At 36.5% G+C, this 21,278-nt stretch overlaps 2 protein-coding genes across 3 annotated transcripts; both read left to right on the top strand.

The window, feature by feature from the left end:
* Positions 1-1,454: 1,454 nt before the first annotated feature.
* Positions 1,455-7,580, top strand: LOC139971224 (small ribosomal subunit protein uS5m-like). Of its 2 annotated transcripts, none has more exons than XM_071977501.1 (8): positions 1,455-1,602; positions 2,645-2,770; positions 3,412-3,537; positions 3,918-4,145; positions 4,629-4,754; positions 5,342-5,509; positions 5,767-5,903; positions 6,485-7,580. In XM_071977501.1, the coding sequence occupies exons 1-8, from the start codon at positions 1,554-1,556 to the stop codon at positions 6,701-6,703; spliced, it is 1,179 nt and encodes a 392-aa protein (XP_071833602.1). In that variant the 5' UTR covers positions 1,455-1,553; the 3' UTR covers positions 6,704-7,580. The 2 variants fall into 2 exon arrangements, with proteins under 2 accessions (XP_071833602.1, XP_071833603.1); XM_071977502.1 differs by having other exon boundaries at positions 1,523-1,599.
* A 1,355-nt stretch (positions 7,581-8,935) lies between these two features.
* LOC139971114 (ribosome biogenesis protein NOP53-like) lies at positions 8,936-21,278 on the top strand. The gene is made up of 13 exons (XM_071977316.1): positions 8,936-9,135; positions 9,723-9,793; positions 10,797-10,890; positions 11,090-11,289; positions 11,753-11,832; positions 12,600-12,695; positions 13,900-14,007; positions 14,268-14,471; positions 15,037-15,212; positions 15,889-15,955; positions 16,555-16,631; positions 19,550-19,603; positions 20,266-21,278. Exons 1-13 carry the CDS (start codon positions 9,008-9,010, stop codon positions 20,270-20,272), a joined length of 1,362 nt encoding a protein of 453 aa, XP_071833417.1. The 5' UTR covers positions 8,936-9,007; the 3' UTR covers positions 20,273-21,278.

Genomic DNA, 21,278 nt, shown 5'->3' with positions numbered 1-21,278 from the left:
ATGTAAACAATGAAATGTCTTATGGAGAAAAGGCATACAGGTCCAATTATGTCAAAACTCTCTTTTACAGTGGTAATGGCGAATTAGTCGGCCAAGCTTAGAACTTTATTTTAATTACCAAGGAGATAACTTTTAAACTATTCATTTCCTTAAGCTACACCATTGCTATTAATTTTTCTTTCAGTAGGTGCCCGAAAAATTCTCAGCATATTGCCCGAATTTTCAGGGGAAAAATCTGGTTGGGGGGGGGGGGGCTGCAGCCCCCGCCTCCTACGCCTATGTGTGTAGTGTACGGTTATCTGATATCGGAAATATCTGGTATTTTTCATTTCCTTCAACCAAGTTTTATAATAGCCGTTATAAGAGGTTTTAATATTTCTACACCAATAAATTAACTGTGTCTGAATTTTCGAAAATTTCCTCACCAACATTCATCATCATACTTCCCTCTACTCGTGCAATTTTGACCTGTCTGTTAGTGGTTGAAGGGGGTTTTTCTATATTGGTTGTCCATAGATTGAATTTTGTGCAACATTATGGGTATGTTTTCAAGTGATTTTATTCACGAGAAATGTGAATTTTCAAATTCTAAACAAACAATGGGCTTAAAACCATGAAAAGTGGGGCTTTCGGATATTGTGGGCCGTGACGTAGAATCACCTACAAAAGCAATGATCCACAGGACATGCAATCAGGTCGAACATGATGTGTGACTGGTGACAATCTTCAAAAATGTTATTGATGGAAACAAACTATTGGGAAATACTTGGTACTCAGGCAAAAGTGTACATCTGGTTGGTCATTTTCAAGCCCGAGAAGTGCCATTTCCGGTGATCTGGGGGGTATCAAAACCAGAAATTTTCTTGTACGCTCCGCGCCAACCGATGGTGGCGCTCCGCTTAGATAGTAATTCGCGCCCCCCGGGTTAAAAAATCCTGGATACGCGCCTGATTACTGTACTGTCTGCATTTTGTAGCGACACGAACAAAACGTCACTTGCAAGCAACTGAAAGTTAACTTTTTCAGATGGCCGCACGCGGTTTGGGGCGAGTCTTCAATGCCTTTAAAGTTCAATTTACTGAGAAGAATGTCTGTCTGCATTCCAGTGTACTTTATGTAGCATTAGCAATGTAGGAAAACTGTTCCTACTCCACTTTCTTACCATGCCCCGCAATTCCTCCCCTCCACATCTTCTATCCCTTCCTTCTCCTTTCTTTTTCTTCCCCATCCCCCTCCTTCCCTTTCCCTCTACCTTCTCTCTTGTCATTGTTGCTGCACCTTCTCTTGTGTTCCTTTTCTTCACCTAAGTTACAGTCTTGTTCTACACATGGAAGGAATGCGAAAACAATATGAGCAAAAGGAAGTTTTGCGAAATGTTTGGTATGAACTCGGGCTGTGAAAGTATTACACTGGTTTGTCAGGTATCTTCAAAGGTTTTTCGAACACTGCGGTGATATGTATCGTTTATTCATAGCATATAAGTTTCTCAATTCTGGTCATTCAATTAACTGCACTTCTCTTGCGGGAGTTCAAGAACTGGGAGACTAGTTAAAATGACGTCTCGGAAACTAGTTGAATTGTTCGGTCAACTGAGAATTGGTAGTATGTGTATTACCCGAAAAGGGATATTTATTGGCTTTAAATCATGTTTATGAGCATCGGCCTAAGAGTAGGAGTAAGATTACTCATTAAATAGACAGCATTATATTCACATGTTTGTCTCTTATCTAAATTAAAGTGTGGGGACTGCTTCTGCGAAAACTGGCTTTCTCATCACTCCAGTATAAATAAGTATAATATAGGCCTATGTACGTATTTGTTCAAGAAAGATTCTAGCTCAAATTCCTCCCAACTAATCATTACCGAGGATTAATTGCAGAATACCCAGTAACTTTGAAGCAACCTACACCCTTAAAAGGTTGGCTACGGCGTCTGTATGAGAGTCAAGGCTAGTAATTATACAAAGAGAAATACCCCCCAAAAATATATATCATGCTGTTGCGGATACAACGTTGGTTCATTTATTCATAGGAGAGTTCAATACGAGGTGAAATGCCAAAAATAACTTCAGTGTATTATGCTGCTATGGCTACACCGTCAGGAAGATTGATTTTTTGGCAATTCCTTTTGAGAACAACCCATCAATATTACTATGTGACCTAGGCCTAATTGACACTTAAATAATACATAGGGGACTTCAGTATGAGGAGATATGCCAAAACAAACTTAGTTCAATGTATTATGCTGTTGTGGCTACACCGTCAGGGAGAGCAAAAGTACTAGGTTAGCAAGGTATTCTGCAATTATGCCATTACCGACTACATATGACCCTAGCTTGTTCCATGATAAGTTATACTTCTTTAATTCCTTTTTGTATATTACTTTTGTTCTGTGAAATATTACTATTGTGCAAATTAATCAGTTAGCCTAAGAGTAACGTTACTGTCATTAGGCAATGTCATAAGGTAAGCCATAGGTAGAATGTTTACTTTAGTGTTTCACACAATACCACCTATTTCCCTCCTTGCATACTGAATCATTTGGGTACCAAATGTCAAATGTATGCATTTTGTTTGATTTCTAACATGTGACTCAGACATGACATGAGTATAATATGGGTTAGTATGATATTATTTTGCTTCAGATTTCACTCCAACACAACAATGCCGGTACTATGCATCACTCAGGAGATGCTACCAGGTGCTAGAATCACCAGACACAAGAGGTGGAACGTTAGTTTCTCAGAGATGCGCCAGTTGGTACAATAGGCGTAAGTGTACTATTTAACAATTTTAACGTTAAGAAAATATCAACTTTATTATGATTTTATAATGGTGCATTCTGGTTTGAAGTTTAAAGGGTCATCAACTTTGGCGCCAGCCTCATAGCATGTTAACTTTTCCTTCCTAGAAGCTCTGATCCATAAAATTATATCCCTGCTATTTAAGGTGTGTTTAGATGAATGGTTAAATATCTGGCATGTGTGACTTTTTTTTCTGTTAACTTTTCCTTCCTAGAAGCTCTGATCCATAAAATTATATCCCTGCTATTAAGGTGTGTTTAGATGAATGGTTAAATATCTGGCATGTGTGACTTTTTTTTCTAAGAGGGGTAGTGAAATACTAAAAGTTTGAGCATGGGTAACCATGTTTTCACTTTCTAGTATATTTGGTAATAAGACTGACAAACTTTTGTACGGTTATCCCAATAATATCTGTGTTGACACTATAAATTATTAAAAATTTACGTACTTAGACTTAGGAAATGATTAAATGTGTCGTTATCTCACACCAGTGTGCAATTACTGGGATCTGCAGCAATTGTCAAGTTAATTTACCTTCTTTACTCACAACTTTCTTTTGGAGAATTGTTTCGATTAAACTCTTATTAATTTTCTCTTTGTGATTTCAGTGACTGCCAATGAAATATGGAAAGGAGTGGTTGCTGTCACTGGCAAAGCTCAGACGAAAGCCAGAGGGAAGAGACCAGCAAAGAGAATACGAAAAGATCTGAATAAGGGTCAATTCATTGGTGATGGTAAGTCTTTGAGAATACACTAGAAAATTTGTCTTTCTTTGAATAATTTCAATACTCAGCTCTTGCCCTTATAAGATACCAACCAATAAACATTTCAGAAATGTTACTATTTATCTTCAAGAGGGTTGAGTGAAACTCATCTTCCATCTTGCTTCATTTTAATGTCTCATGGTTAGATATGGTCAAGTTTTTGTTATCTTTACATGGAGAATATTGAAATAGAAATATTTCAAGTTTTACAACTCCTCTCTTTTTTTTCTCTTTTTTTTCAATCTAGTTTAATGCAGATGCTAAGTAGTAAGTGTCATTCACAAGAAATGTTCTGTTTAAATAATGTGAATTTTAATGGAACAGAACAATTTATACTTTTCTTTTGCTAGGTAAATTACCTGTGAGCTGGCCAGGACTGAACTCTCCAGTTTTGATGGATAACAAGTTACAGAGCATCCAGAAACGAGAGTTAGATCCATTCCGAGAAGAAAAGCTGCAGGAGATCCGAGAGAGATGGGACAAGAAACGAAGGAGAAGAGTAGCTATGGAAGACAGAGGATGGACCTCAAAGAGTTGGGGAGGAAGACATCTTGGACCACCGGATCCCATTCCTGGGGGTCAGTAGAGTTGTCAAAAAGTTAATGCTGACCCAGGTTTTCATAATTGTTTGACCAAGTAGTTTGATGAATGGCTTCTGTAGCAGTTTTGTTGAAGTGAACCATAAAGGTGGTCGGTCAGTTACATAATTGTCTTAAGATAGTCAATCTTGCTTAAGTGGAGATTAAAGCTTCAAAGCCAATTTTGTACCGTTAATTACCTCACAGACCATCGTAGAATAAGGAGATGCACATCAAAGCTGCAGTTCTCCAGACATTGCTTTACAGATGTTGTCTAGCCTAAATTATTCCAGACTTTCTGCTGAGTTTTCCATCTGTTCCCTCAAGTTTGGTGTGCAAAGTATTTTTGAAAGTTATATACACCTCATCAACAGGATATTACTGATCAGGATCAGTCTTAACTATTTGTTTGCAAAGATACAATAATGTTATTTCCATTTTTGTGATATCCTTAAAATCCCTTCATTTTCATTATTTCTACAGAAACCTTTGAAGGGTTTGATTCTTGTGTCCTCCACATGAGACGAGTCTTTAATATGGTGGGGAGCATTGGGCGTAAGAGGAGCATGTCGGCATTGGTGGTAGTTGGAAACAAAAATGGTGCTGTAGGTAGGTGAATCCTGAAACTATGTCAAATACCATATGACAGTTTAGTAGTAATTTACAATTTTTTATTTTATGTTTTCGGTTTGGTAAATACATAAAGAAGACCTGTGATATATGAGGTATTTTACCTGTCAAAGCTTGTAAGGGCTTTAATAACCTGATCAAACTTTCCCAACCCTTGCCTCAAAATGACCTCATACTCTCATCAAAATGGGTTATATGCCCTAGTTATATTTATTTTCGCTATTTCATTTCTCATGCCTTGCTTCTCTTTGTTTCTACTCATTTTGCTGCCTTCCTCAGTCAAAGCTTTCTGTTGATGCCATTTCTTGACCTGTGAATTTGTCAATGGTGTCTGGATGACTGGTGATATATGCTGAAAGGTCTCATGCACTTTTGTGACCATGTTTCACAGAATTGACATGGCTTAAGTACTCTGGTTGTGCATCTAGTTGAGTGAAAGGGTTATTAAGTCTAAGAACCACATTTTACATTTAATTGGGGTCACATATTTCTTACTATATTGATTCCATCGTCACTGATTTCACCTTATCAGGTTTTCACATCTTTGTCAAATTTATCTCGCCTAGGTGTATCGTTAGGGAAAGCCCCTGATGTAATGTCCGCCCTGAGGAAAGCCAAGAACAGAGCAGCCAGCAATATCCAGTACATTGAGAGATATGATGATCACACAATATTTCACGATATAGAGAGCAAATTTAACGTCACTAGGGTACGCATGAAGAAGCAAAATAAAGGTATGCAGTTATGTTTCAAGCTTGCATGAAGCACAATAGACTCAGAGTTAACATTTTGGTTGTATATGTAATATAAATTTGACATTGTTAAATAATGCCTACTTTTATTCTGCAAGTTGTTTTCCAGATAATCTGTATTTTCAAATGTGTACTTCTGATTGTGAGCATAATTGTGAAACTTTCACCATATCTCAACACCATTGATAAAGAAATTTATCCACCAAGATTGAAGTTTACCTTCCCTTTCCTCGTTCTAGGCCATGGATTGCGTTGTCATCGAGTGATTCAAGAGATCTGTAAATTGGCAGGAATAAAAGACATACATGCCAAAGTGTATGGTTGCACTAATCCTATTAGTGTCACCAACGCAACCATGCGTGGACTCCTAAGTCAGGTGAGTCTCCATTAGCAATACACAAGCCTTCACAATGTATACTGTTTTCATTTCTGGAAGCAAAATCAAGTTAACTACATTTTCCATCAGATTCACAGATTTGCACATTTTGCAGTTCAGTAATTTGTGCTGCTTTCTGTATGAATACGATGAGGGGTTTTCTACGACTCAGAAAGAGAAAATTAGGCTGTATATTTTTGGTAGGGGAGAATAAAACTTATGATATATCGATATGGAAAAATCTCATACGGTAACAACGTTAATCTAACTACGTTTATTTCTGCCACCACATCAATTTTAGTGGGCTTCGGATTCACAGATTTGCCTTTGATGCAATCCCCTAAGTTTGTACTGTGTTCTGTCTGAACAGAAAACAATGACTTATTTGTATGACCTAACATGGTGTATTTTAGCTATATATTTGTGGGGAACACATTATGGTATATTTATGTGGAAAACTCAAAGAACTCTTTTGTAGAATTTTCAGATCTAATAAAATTGCATAACATATTTACCTAACTCTCTCCACCAAAAGAAAAACTTTTCTTGAGAACCCAGTTATTGATTATTCTTTGTGGCAGGAGACTCATCAACAGATAGCAGACAGGAAAGGTCTCCATGTGGTGGAGTTCAGGGAAGAATGTGGCAGCTTACCCATCGTGGTGGCTTCACCGAAAACATCACCACTGAGGGAGGATGTGGATAAAGACGAATGGCCTAAAGAGTTGCCTCTGGAGTACCAAGAGGAGAAACCAGCAGCTAAAAAGAATTTCAGTAGACCTGGCGTTATTGTACATTGATGAACTGAAAGGAATGACAATGGTTGGAAACTTCTAAAGACAGTATAACAGATTATGGCGACCGTTTTATAGGTCGATTAGCTCAATTCTGAGACGATAAACGGCAAAAAAGAGCACTTCCTTGAGGTGGTCGAAGTAATTACAAAACAAGAATGTATCATTTTGGTCATTCTAGCAGGAGACAGACCTTATATCATTCTCAGTAATGGACGTTCCTGCCCTGGCTATATCATGATCGAATGGATAAAAGAAAATATTATGAAAGAGTAATAAACAGTAGCATCTATTTTATAAACTCATGATGCAGAATCAGCCCCCCTCCCCACACCCCCACCTCCAAATCAAACCTTTAAAAACAATTAGATTAAATGAACAGTATTGACTGTGAATTTTTTAACAAATTAGAAAGAAAAAAGGAATTTACAAACATCTTCAAATCCCATTCTAGTCAATTATGTGGTTGCTCTTTTCACTTTTCTCATTTCAACAAATAATTGTTCAAATGCTACAATATGTAAAAGGAAAACTAATGAAATGAAAGATGAGATAATACAATGGAAATTTCATGACTTTTTATTTTCTAACCCATACCATAACATGAATGGTAAAAAAAAATTGTAAAGACATTCTGAAGAAGATGATACTTGAAGTACAAAAGTCATAAATTGAAAAGATTTCCTGAACATGTTGCTGGATCTCTCTATGACTACTGGATTCACTGTTTCAGTGCCACCAGCACTGCCTTCTTGCTTGCTTATAAATTTATTAACATCTTCCAACAAAATAGCTTACACTGCTTTATAGAATGAGTATTTCAAATTACATTGTTGCTCTTATTCTGTGCGGTTTTCAATACAAAGTTATGTGACATATGTTATCCTTTTGTACTGTTTTATATTACACGATGGAACTCCAGGCAGAACAGGGGAGGGGGTATAGATAAAAGGAAAGGTGCCAGATAGCAGTAGGAGAACATCTTTTTTCACATGTTATCAATCAGGATCCGGGTTTGTTTGGTGACTTGCATTTTGAAATGCATGAATGGTAGTACAGGTGGTGCAAAAAAATGGGTCAATTGAAACAATTTTAGCCTACCCCTTTAGGCCTCTCAGGTACTGTACAAAAATTGTTTACCATTGAGTGAAGAGGTTTGTTTAAAAGTGACGAAAAGTTCAGGCTCTCATGGCAAAAAAAGCTGCACGGAGATGATACGTGAAATTGATGGTACCATGAATGCCAATAGTCAGCTATCCAGAGAATAGTAGCGTTTACCTTGTGAGAACTTTTATCTAGACTTTGAGCCCACATTACTTTTGTGATTCAGTGTGTAAGTTAATGGGTCTTTTAATAGGCGTATGCTACCTACCATACTTCACAAACGCAAGAGATTGATACTAAATCTTCAGTCTTTCATGCTGAAGCCATTCGCTCACCGTGCAGCACAATTGCTGTTTTCCACTCAGTTTGCTAATAAGTCGATCCAACAGGGACGGCGGTTCGGACATGGGGTACGGCCCCTTTCACCCATTCGAAGTTCATCTGGTATATGATAACTGCGTTTTGTTAAGGAAAACTTGGAATTAAAAAGTGCCCATGTTTTTAGTAACATCAAATTTTGTAATTTGTGCTATGGAAAGCACAGAATATTTATCTTGCAAGGAAGTTTTGTAGCAATTATTTTTTTCCCTGAAACATAACTACTGCTTAAAGTTCTGCCCATCCCAGGTTGATCCTTCTTCCGCTGTCCGAGTATACATGATAACCACTAAAAACGAAAATAAGCGCACCTCTGTAATTAAGATGAAGAAGAGAGTTACATATTGTTCCAAGTGCCTGCAGAAGTATTTTCTTAATATCAAGGGTGACATACTGTTCTGATCCATAATATCTAAATTTAGTTTACTTTCCTTATGTAAGAGGATAGGGTGGTAAAGAAGAAATTAGACTAACTTGGATCCCCCACACTTTCTGTCCAGTTTCCCTTCCCATCCCTCTTCTTACTAATTATTATTATTATTACTAAGGCACCATTCCAAAGGCTCCAACAGGCATAATGAACGTGTTTCTTGAGAGAGAGGGAACGATATAATTGAACCAGGGAGCTGTTAGAGTAGTAGCTCCCTGCTTGGACAAAGTAATGGTAGTAAGATCATGTCTGCGGATTTGTTAGGTAAAGATTAGCTGCATTTGCAAACGGCGCATTACGTCACCATGAATCACTCAGGATTTAATATTCGTTATTAAAGAACTCGCAACGTGGGTTACGGTAAGCTTTCAACTGTTAGCACTTAGAAAGACAAAATTATGGCTACGAAGTCAAACTCAAAGCGAAAGAGGTTTTCGAAGAAGAACAAGAGGGACTGGCGAAAACACTCCAATATTAAAGATATTGAAGACTTTTTGGAAGAACAAAGAGTACAAGAACGAACCGGGTAAATAAAGTTTTACTAATGTGTTGTATTTCGCAATCCACTCCCTAATGTTAACATGGGTACCAAATGCACGAATTTATCGTGGTCAATACTTAAGTTGACAAGAATCATGATGTAATGACTGAGCTCAACAAGATGATCAAATTAAGTTACAACTTTAGCCTATTCTTATATTGAACATTGGTGAAATATTGAATGTCCATGGCAACATACTAGGTAACAAAAAGATAGCAGGATTTGAAAGGCATACATTTTTATATTTGTGTGGTGTGCTAATTTGAGCAATCTCATTCACAGTAACATTGACTTCATAATTAAGTGGTTCATATGATTTTCTTTTAGAAAATTTGTAGAAGAGTGCAGTCTTAGGTATGGTGGAATATAAAGCAATAATAAAACAGGTCTATGTGAAAGTTTCAAAAGCAAATAGTTAACATTTAGATCTACATCCACAGGAATTATCAAATCTTTGTGTAATGACAAAATGCACCTAGATGTCATGATTATCTTCCTCCTATGCCTACATTGTATCAGATACAAACATGTATCAAGTTAACCTTCATAATATTCCTGTTGTATGTTTACAGTGGTCTTGTTGCGGAAAAACAAGATGAAGATTTATTTGTTGTTGACAATAAAAGCTCCTCTGAGAAGAAAGGTAATATGATCACTTTCCTGTAGATTTATAATCTCCCTCCTTATTTTATTATATATACTTTCTTTTCAGCCAGCTAACTGGAAGTGATTTTGTTGTATTCATTCAGTCTTGACATAAGGTTTCATGTTAGTAACCTCACATTTACATTCTTACAGATTATATTATAAAGTGATGCCAAGGTATTGCTTGAATGCTAAACAAACAACAGCAGCTACCTTTACATTGGCTCCATAAACAAGGAACCAAACTGCACACAAGAAAGTGTAAACACATAATTACAGTGTTTCATGTATATTAATTATTTCAAACTGAATAACGATCATGGGATAACAGCTGTCACAAGTTTCTCAAAGGTTTAACCATGGGGATAGACATCTAAATTTGCTGTCATTAGCCCTGTACACACCAACTATTTTCATATAACTGTCTTCAAAACTTGTCATGACTTACAACTAATAACATCAACAAACATACCTTTTGTACTGATTGAAATAAGCATTACATGTGCAACATGTATTGAAGTCTGTACAACCATCAGCTGTCTTGCTTACTTGGCATGAAAATAGTTAATACCATGCATTATCTAAGGTGTGTTTATTTAACAATGGCTTGGAAGATTGTCACTAATTTTTACTTCATAATTACATATTGTACAACAAGTAATGCCAAGAAGAATGACAGCTTAAACAGCAGTTTCAGAGAAACACATATGGCAATGTATGGCATGTAATAAAATGTTTGTTTTCATATGTAATACCAAGAAATATATGTGAGAGAAATAGATTAACTAATAGATTCATTCAGTTTTATCTAATTTTATGTTTCAAAGTAAGCTAAATGAGCCATTCAGCCTATGAAGAAGATCCTGCTAGGGTCAAAATGTCAGGCCCACTTACTTTTACAAATTCTCTTACACAAGTTCTTTAGTGGATAAGCAGTTTGCTAACAGTTTTTGTTCTAGATTGATTTCATCTTATTTTAATTTACTTAACTTTCCTTCCAGAACCAGAGAAGAGAGACAAGTATGCCTTCAGAAACAGACCTCTGCGTACTTATGAAAATCTGAAACCGAATCCCCATATCCCTCCTGTTCCAAAGTAAGTTGATCAAGTTTGCCACTAATAGACTCTGTTCATTATGGACAGGGAGCAATCCCATAGTTCAAAGGTCAAAGATGGAGACTGGCTACACAAGCTTCCTGATTGCTTGTTTGGTCTTGTTTAATGCATGACATTTGCCTTAAAAAAAAAATCCCAATAAACTCTAAAGGTTATTCACTTTTCATTCCTTTTGAAGAGCTAAACCTCGCGGCGATAAACTAAACAGAAGTGCGAACACCCCTCGTCAGATAGAAAGGATGAACGGAATCCTGCCAGCAAGGGAAATCAGGAAGCTTAAAGTGGCAGCGGCTGCTAGACAGAAGAGGAAAGATGTGATCGATGAAGAGGACAAGATGAATGGACAGCTGCCAGAATCATATGACCTCTGGGGAGAAGGTTAGTCGAAATGGAGGGATGTTTCACTGCTATTTCAACAGATTATTACTCAGTTTTCATCCAAATGTTTATCAATAAAGATAATGACAAGAATGTAGGTACACAACCAATCATAAACTTTCACCAATTTGGCTTTCAAAGTAACCATTGTGGGTTGCAGTTATACAAGACGATGCCTTGGCAGAGCTTTTTTGGGGAATGATTGACTTGAATGAATTATGTCTATGATGGCCTCATTTACTTTAATTCTTTGACAACCTGGCAAGTACTCTGGATATAAACACACCCAGTACAGTACCTTGTAGCATAACTGATACATTTAATCATACCATCCTGTGAACAAAGATACAGTGCACTATGTTTGTTGCATTTTACCAGCAACTTGGTTGCAGAAAGAGCGAGTCTCCTTTGTATAAACAGCAACTAACAGTTCGTAATTTGGTTTTCTATTTTTTTCCTGAAGGTCCAAAAGAAGTTATCCCAGCTAAATTAAAGAATGCTGACCATCATTTCTTATTGTATACAAAGCGAGTCAGGAAGAGGGTGAGTAAAACTGTGTGATATCCCCACTTTACCCACTTTACCCATTTATCTCTGACCTTTGACTGAAATAAGTAACCCTACTCTGCCTGCTGATTGATGTAACAAATATTGGACTGATCATGTATTTAGCAGTACAGACTTTACTTCATTACAGCATTAAGATGATTTTGATCAACTTTCTTGATGGTGTGCAATACTAAAATCCCCAACTTTTAAAGGTTTATTTGAAGTATAAAGGTTTCCTTTATGCATATGAGTGATACTGATGAAGAACTGTCTAGACGATAAAATGTTGAGAATCTAATCAAATTAATTGATCAATCATTCAACTAATTTCCACTTAGTGGAAAATCAATCAGGATGGTAGTTTGATGAATTGCAATTTCTTTTTCTGTTACAGAAATAATTGGTAGGTTTTGTCAAATTTTTAGCCAAATACAAAACCCTACCTTAACCATAGTACATTCAGAGTAGTTTGCAACTTTTGTAGAAGAGCAGGAACTAAATATAATTGCCATGTGAGGACACACACTTTGAATGCAAAGAAGAAAATATTTTATCTGACACAAACACAAACCCACTATGGCTGAATTGCTTATTCTTAGATTGCAACCTCTTCTTTCTGAGATTATATTAATTAAATTTGTAGTTAGACTCTTTGACTCCTCTCCTTCCCACCCCCCCTCTCCCCTCCCCCTGCCCTCCTCATCTCAGAAGGTTGGACTGCCAAGTAACAGATTTGGATATGTCCTATTTACATTTGGTAGGTGCCAGGAAGCTATCACATTAAATCTTCCAAGATCGATGCCGTGGAGATAGTGGACCCTGGAGCTTCTTACAACCCCTCTTTTGATGATCATCAGGTGAGTGTAGCCTATGTCATGATATTCCTTCTAACATGCATGTGTATTGTATTAGTCTAGGTGTTTCATATACATACAGTAGCCTATGTATTGCATCATTTTAAAATGGGTTTGATATCCATATGTGTTGAAAAGTAGTGATCCTACACAAATTTTACATCTGAAAGTTTAAAAGATTCATTACACAGGGAACAACTTAGCACGGGCCATAGAAACCATAAAGCTGGTGTACTTCAGGGGGGTTGAATGGGGTAAGAGTGGTCAGTGGCCACTCCAAAACTGGGGACAAAAGTATGATGGTGCTCCCTCCAGCAAAAACCAAGTGCATAAACAAAGCAAGAGATATGATGATTTGCATTGCCTGTGTCAAATGATCTATAGAGAGTACATGTTAAATGAATATTAATAAACCTACCAGTATGGAATGAAGGTCTTTAAACACCTTGTTTAGAAGTGACACACGTCTTGCCGCAGACTAAGGAGCCTATGTCACGTTACGTTATTGTTAGATCATTGTTTACGAATAAATAATTGAATGTATTAATGAAATTTTGTGAATAAATACGAGAAGTTTCTTTCTGGAAAGGGGAGAAGCATGAGGTGCATCTTATGTGTGTATGCTTCAGATCAAGTACATTTGGATTCACTGAGGGCTTGTATCAACTAGTTTGAGTAATTGAGAACATAAATAGACGATTACGTTAATAAAGGTAGAAAAACAGTAACGAAATAGATATCTGTAACTTATTCCCTCCTACATGAACAATATCACTCCACATAGAAAATTAGCAACAGATTCAGAAGCTTTAGTACAGCTGTGGGATGCATCCTCACCAACATTGTCTTAACCAATATCACTAATGGCATCTGCTTCTGTCTCTCTCTAGTAGAATATCTACCAAATCTGATGCTCAAGCCACAGTATTGTAATGAACAACATTTGGACAATTTGCCAAAAAAAGTGCGATACAGGTTTGCTTTGCACTATTATGCATTAATTCATTGTGCATATTTTGTCAAAGCTTGTGGTTTTTTTAGCTGCTGACTTTGAGGCAATGAGAGTGAAAGCTTCCTTTTTCAAAAGTGGAATGTATTGGTTAGCTCATTTTTGTGTACTTATGTTAGAAAATAAAACATGATTAAGATAGAACAATTATATTTTCTATTTATATGCAATACTTTTGTTTTCATTTGTAACTATAAGAAACTCCTAAGGAAGGCGTTAGATGAAGAGCGGGAATACATCAAGGACAAGAAGATAGTGGATTCTTGGAGCAAGGGTGTGAAAAAGTGGCGAGCTAATGAATTACAGGTAAGAGATTAGTGATCCTGTATGCTAGAGATAACGTGAACTTCATCAAACACTGCCATCAATGTTTCCAACGTGATAGTTTCATCAGTTTTAACATTCCGATGCAAAATGTATTTCGAAAAAATAATTCGTTAGTTTCACCATAAATGCTTCCTAGAAGTAGACGACTTGTTTCTTTCACGATTCCAATTGTCATATTTATGGCTACTTATTATTCAAATGAATGAAATGATCCCCTTTCTCTTGAAAATTATTCGTAGGAAAATTACCTGAGTGAAATGTCGGCGGGTCTATTCGAAGAGGAACAGACAGATGGGACAGAAAAGAAAAAGGAAGATGGAGAAGCAGAAGAAGAGGAGGAAGGTGAGGAGGAAGAAGATGTTCCGACTCCAAACCCACCTACCACCGCAGAGTCAAGAAAGACAAGACAGCAGAGGAGGAAACAGGCCATGATCCAAGCAGCGGTGAGTACAATAAATGCAATAGCGGAACAAAATCATCAAGTGAGAGAGAGGAGCAGAAGAGTGACGAGGAAATTTGTAAACAAAGTTTGAATTTTTTTATATGAAGTGCGAGGATAAATTTAACTGAATATAATTTGTGCATCACTTTGATGATTCCCGGTCGCAGGATTTTGCAAGGAATAGTGCATTCTGTGTGGTATTAGGGTAAATAGGTCAGTAGGGATTTGACAAAGGTAGGAAGAGACCTTTATAACCCGTCAGTAGCGTAGAGGCTGGGATGTTGAGAGCCAGGTGGCGCCCCGAGGACACTTGTCGTCACCGGGTCATTCATATTGAACTTTTCATTTACGTTAAGTATTTTATGAAAATTGGAATATGCCATTCTGTATCTCATATTTCCCTGCCCCCATACCCTTATTGAGTTTGAGCCCTGTGACATTAGGTCCTTTACACATCATCCCATCCCCCTCCCCTCCCCTCTTCCTCATCAGGCCTGAGTAGGAACAGTGGTCAGTGACTAAGATAGGCAATTTGAATTTTGAATTCTTCTGTTCTTCGTTTTCAGGAACGGCAGCGGCGAGGCGCCAAAATGGCGAAAAAGCGGCAGAATGAAGTCTATAGGGTGAAAGCTCTAAGAAAAGAGATTAAAAAACAAAAGGAGAAAATAGCAGCAAGGAGGGAGTTTAATCTGCAGAAATGGAAGATAGCTGATGCTGGGACGAAACGACTCGGACGACATAGGTCAGTTTCTGAATCATGATCTAAGGGCTTAAATACTAACATATCACACTGCCCTATCAGATTGACTAATATGTTTCACTTCTGTAGTTAGTGCATCGTTCAGGAAGAACAATTAACTGTATTAGTCTAACTGTCTAACAGAGTGCAGTCAGATTGGTACTAGGCTGAATGATATGAAGTCAGTAACAGATTTCACATAGGGAATTACATGGGAATTAGGCTAGGCCTGAGTACATGTGCAGTGAAAGCATTAGAGGCCTAATTTTAGGCTATGAATATGTTCGCATTAACTCATCAGAAAAAGCAAACACTTTAAAATGAAACACTTCTCAAATATTGCCAATGTTGAAGTGCGACTGTTGGCTTTTTGCTTCATTTTTTTTTACCTTGTATAAAAGGTATTAAAAGTATTATGTAAGGTACCTTAGTACATGTTTAAACCTGCACACAAAATTATATTTGCTTTAGCAATAAAGAGGTGCATAATACCAATTTCCTCATTTTAGTTTCGAAAGTTTGGTGATAACCCTGGAAATTCATTTTTGCTTAAACCAGTCGATTTTGCTGAAATAATCCAGTGATTTTGAATAGAAAAATTGGTTGAAATACTTCTACAGTCTATCTTACTAGTGAGCACCTATTATGTCTGTTCCATTTGCCCGATATCTTCCCTCAGGTTTAAGACTCCTCCTGTGGATTTCAAGCTTAGCACAGAATTGGTCGGATCTCTGAGACAAATCAAGGTAAAGGGAACTTCCTTTTCTTATCTCTTTTTTTGCAGCTTAGGTACTTTCATTTGTAATAAAAGTTGGGTTTGTTTACACTCATTTCAATTACATGCTGTGGTTTGTGGTGTTATGATTTAGGAAGGGCTTGATAAATGTTGTAGCTATAGAGGGTACAAGTTCATGAAGAAGTAGAAAAAGATTGTTGCATCAGTTCTTTGTGAGGGGTGAAAGGTTGCAATTTGATGATCCTGGCAATGACTTAAATGGACCTATAAATCGAATCCCTAGCAAAGAAGATTCAAACACTTATTATATGTTACTGACCAGTTTATATAGATCCTCCACATGGCCATTAAAAATGCTCAAAAGACCAAGGACGGCCAAAAGTTTACTCTTCTTTGGTTGTCTCTCCATAGTATCCTACCACACTCATGCTACCCTCACCATCATGTGAGAATAAATTTACCAGAATTTTTTTAACATGCTAATAGTTGAGGACAATAACTAATTATGTTTAAAAATTTTGGTTAAAATATAATATCAGAAGTATGCCATAATGGAAATGCATTTCTCAATAACCACAGATAATACTTGTTTTGTTCTTCCATTGACAGCCGGAAGGATCTATGCTTAGAGACAGATACAAGCATATCCAGAAAAGAAACCTCATGGAAGCCAGAATATGGAAGAGGTATGTATGAGAGCACAATTGTCTCAGGAAAAGAGAATTACGAGATAATATTTGTATTTTGTAGAAAGATTTCGTTTATGCCTATTACTGTCCATTTCCAGACTGGAGCTCTAGAGCCATCAATCTGCCCATAATTAACAGAGGGCGCTGTTCGGTCGGTCCAATATTTTTCCTTGAAACTTGACAAACTGCAGTCTCCGACTGTAGATCGTTCCAGTTCGTAGGTTTCAATCGATTTTGTGTGTAATTATTGAGGGATCTTTCAATAATAGTTTTGAAAGTTTCAAGTCCGACTAATTGTTTTAAGCACCTTAACTCCGTTTGGTGTCAATCTGCACAAGTGGGACATTGAAGTAGTAAATCACCCAGCAGATCTGTATGCATGCAAGTTCATCCGGCATGCTTGTGAACACACAATTTTGATTCTGAGATCAGTAAACAGTGCAGACTACACTCATTAGGACTGATTAGATAGCGCCCTCTATGGAATTACTGGAGGGCCCCGTTAACTGTTCCTAGTTTCTGCACACAGCTACTCGTAACTTCACTCATTAACCCAGCACTCGTATAACATTTACGACTCTTGTAAATTTGATCACGTTTAGTTTGATCTTTAGAATTTTCTTAGAATCTGAGTAATGTGTGCACACTTATCGACTTTTATTATCATTTACCAAGTCTTTTAGTTACGTGTATCTTGTGCAAGTTTACAACTTTATATTGTGTTGTATGCTGTATTTTTGTGTGTTTTTTTTTGACAGTTTTGTTGATTGTGCAATTTTACACTTTATGGATGTGTGGTTATAATGTAATTTAACCACTTTAGTGACTTACCACTTTTAAGAAATGTTAACACAAACAGTATGATATTGTAAATTTAGTGCTCACTCTAACACAAACAGTATTTTTTTTCCCTGCTCTTTTCCCTATCTTGTTTGTATTGTATACTGTAGACAACAATGATTGAAATGCAATACCGTGTCAGTCGCAAATTATTTGTTTTTGCATTCACTTAGACTCTGGGTGGCAAACTTTAAAAAGTATAAAAGAAGGGATAAATGCTGCAATATTTTTTTTTTTCAGCGCTGTGTTGAATTAAAACCTACCCTTTGTCTGTGGTTGGTGGTCTTTGACATTGCAGTGTCCCTTCTGCACACAATTGATAAGAGTGCCTTTTCATAAGTTGTAGGGGAAAACCACATAAATGTACCTCAAAACAATATTTATTTATTTTTCCAGAAAGACTTCAAGCTTTTTCAGCTATTATTAAAACAAGATATATAAAAACCCACGAAGTATTCTCTTATGTAAAAAAAGTATAAAAGAAGGGACAAATGCTGCAATATTTTTCTTCAGCGCTATGTTGAATTAAAACCTACCCTTTGTCTGTGGTTTGGTGGTCTATGACATTGCAGTGTCCTGTCTGCACATACTTGATAAGAGTGCCTTTTCATAAGTTGTAGGGGAAAACCACATAAATTTACCTCAAAACAATATTTTTTTTTTTTCCAGAAAGACTTCAAGCTTTTTCAGCTATTAATACAACTAGATATTTTAAAACCCTTGAAATATTCTCTTATGTGATCTGAGTATATATCAGTATATAATTCTTTAGATACTTTTGGTGGGGAAAAGGATTGAGGTGTAGGAGGTAGGGTGGGGGGTCTGTATCACAATTTGTTTCCCTTTTTTGGGGGGGGGGGGTTGGGGGTGGTGTTGGTTTAAACAGTATTGTGCTTAATTGCTTTCCCGAGGGGGAAGGAGGGAGCTTGTGAGCAACTCGCTGTTGAAAAGGGAGTATTGAAGGGAAACCTTCCTTAACTGAAACAAAGTACTCATAAGTACAAAGATTACATATACATATAGAGTACTTCTTTGTACAGGCTTACATCATCATCCTCATCATCATCATCCACTTATAATAACCTCTGTGTAAAATAACAAGCTATTCATTAACAAAATGCAAACAATGGTTTTACAAAGATATTCTTAAAGGTGAAAATGGCTTGATTTATAGTGGTATTGGTTCTAGTTCTACTTTTTGGTTTTCTTTCTTTCTTTCTTGTTTTCTTTCTAATTTTGGACTTTGTACCCACAGCTAAACTTACCGTGAAAACCACAAGGTTGTTAATTAATAGTCGGCTGTTGTAGGATTTCTCCTCACTACAAACTGCAATGTCTGGAAATGCATATATCCATGCTGTAGATTGGTTTACTGTGTAGTGGCTACAGACTGTGTAGTCATCCTTGCTTTGTTCTCATATTGAAATAATTTGAATATGTAAAGAAACTTGAAGCCCCTCTTGCATTATTCAATTTTTGGTAAAATATTCTCACAGGATTCAGAAATCATTTTACAAATGCAGCTATATACATACATATATATATATATATATTAATCAAGTATTATTTTAATGATGGATGGTAATTTGAAAATTTCTGATATTATTTTGCATGTGATGAATATTAGATGAAAGGGTTACTTGCTAAATCACTTTTATATAATTAAAATAAAATCTAGGAGGGTGTTTAGTTTGATCAATTACAATCTTATATTCATATTGTGAGTTATAAGTCGGTAGATTTGGACAAACTACCTCACAAATATATGACCAGTGGCAAAATCCTGCTTTAGTGAAAGATTGATGAGAAATTAAATTAAAAATCAACAATAATGTTTGTACAATCATGGTACTGCATTGTTGGAAATTCTCACAGAATTATGTTCTGGTGAATTTGAACCCAATTTGTCACACTCTGCAAAGCTTGGTATTACATATATACATATAACTTTCAGTACTTTCCTGAGAAACAGAATTCGTACACCTCAAAACTGCTACATTAAGTTTAAGCAGTAAAATATTCTTGGGACAAGTGAATTGATTTTATATCTTATGTCTGTTTTCTTTCTCTTTCAGTGGACCAAAGAGGAGCCTAAAGGATTGTGTAAAGAGGGGGCACGAGGAATTTAAGTAAGTTCTCTACTTCAATTGATATATTATCATACATATTCATAACATTTTGTATTGGTTTAATTAGTAACCTTTTGTTGTGGCTTGCATATTCATATCCTTTTGTGTAATGTATATTCATATACACTTCATGATCATATTATTAGCCAAAGCCTTTCATGTGATAACCTGATGTGTAAGGTATGTGCTTTATCTTTCTAGTATTTTATTTATGACATTTGCTATGAGTTACATATTCATAACCTAGTCATAGACACCTGATCATCACAGTTGGTGCTGTAAAGATATATCGTGTTGAAAATTCATTTCCATGAACAAAAGTAGACACTTCCTATGAATATAGCATTCTCAATCAAGAATAATATTTCAAATAGGGTGGTGTCCCCCTGAGGGTAAGTTGGGTGTTATAGCCTACTATAGTGTCATGATTATTCATAACCTTATATATGATTTATTCATAACTTTTCATGCGATTTCTTTGACAGTGTGGTCATTTTGAAAACCCTTGTATAAACAAACAATATACTCTTATAAGTAACTGCACAGTCAAAAACTTGAAGAGAAAAAGTTATGTTCTACCTACAAGGCTACAAAGAGCTTTGTCAAAAGCAAATTTAAACTTATTGAAAGTTTTTTAATTTGCATTTTTTTTTTTTCTGCAGAGAATAAGTTAATGGTCAGACGTCAGAGTCATGATTAGACAGGTCCAACATGTGGTGTGACTTCTGTGTCCTCCGTTAGCCATTAACTAAGGGCAGATGGATCGTTGATGAGAAGTAACTTGCTCCCCGGTCAACTCAAGATCCATGGTGTGGATCGTCGACACCATGGTTCACCATGGACAGTAGTAGCTGTCACTTTAACTAACTTGCATCATCCTGGCACACCAGTAGGAGCTAAATGCAAACTGCTTTGACTTTACCCAGTGGACTTTTAATAGTACTTTCATGTATCTAGCAATTCTCAATGTGTTGAAATCTTCACATTTGAGGAAAATGTAGTACTGCACTCAGTTTGACATGATAATGTTCACATTTACTGAGTGAAGAGACTGGTTTGAAATTCTATCAACATTTTACTCAATTTAACAATTGTACTGTCATTTTGTTTGGGAAGGGTTGGGGGGGGTTGGGGGGAGAGGGTCCCCTCATTGACAGCTTAAGAAGTTGGTAAGAACATGGTAGTATTGGGGGGCTCATTCTCTTTCAAGCAAATGTAGAATACACAAATGGTACCTCTTGTGTTTTCTATTCCTTTTACACTAACATATGAGATGCACTGAAATAAAGGCATCTCTCTGCAGACGGATTAGCAGTTGCAACCTTCGAGTGGTGAAGCTGTTTACAGTTGGTTCTTCCTTGCCATCTGCATATATTGCTTTTATTGAAGGCCAAGGCATATTATATAGTAAATGTTATAATTATGAAGGAGTCTGGTCACTCAATTTTATTTCTTATTGATAAAGAGTTGTAAAATTTTTGATTTTTTTTTTGTGGCCTCCTTTTGTTTTGTTTGTGGGGAGGAGGTCCTTTTTGGTGGGGGTTTGTCATGTCTTGTAATTATGAGTTGTACATTATGAGTTATACAGTGCTCATATACCAGATGTGCTATAAAACACATTGCAATATGTGATAAAATAGTGAAACACATCAATAAAATACAAGAGGATCATGGA

Source organism: Apostichopus japonicus, chromosome 8 (genome assembly GCF_037975245.1).
Source record: "Apostichopus japonicus isolate 1M-3 chromosome 8, ASM3797524v1, whole genome shotgun sequence".
Classification (NCBI taxonomy): Eukaryota; Metazoa; Echinodermata; class Holothuroidea; order Aspidochirotida; family Stichopodidae; genus Apostichopus; species Apostichopus japonicus.
Note: the sequence above shows the minus strand (reverse complement) of the source record. Positions and strands in the feature narration are given on the sequence as shown.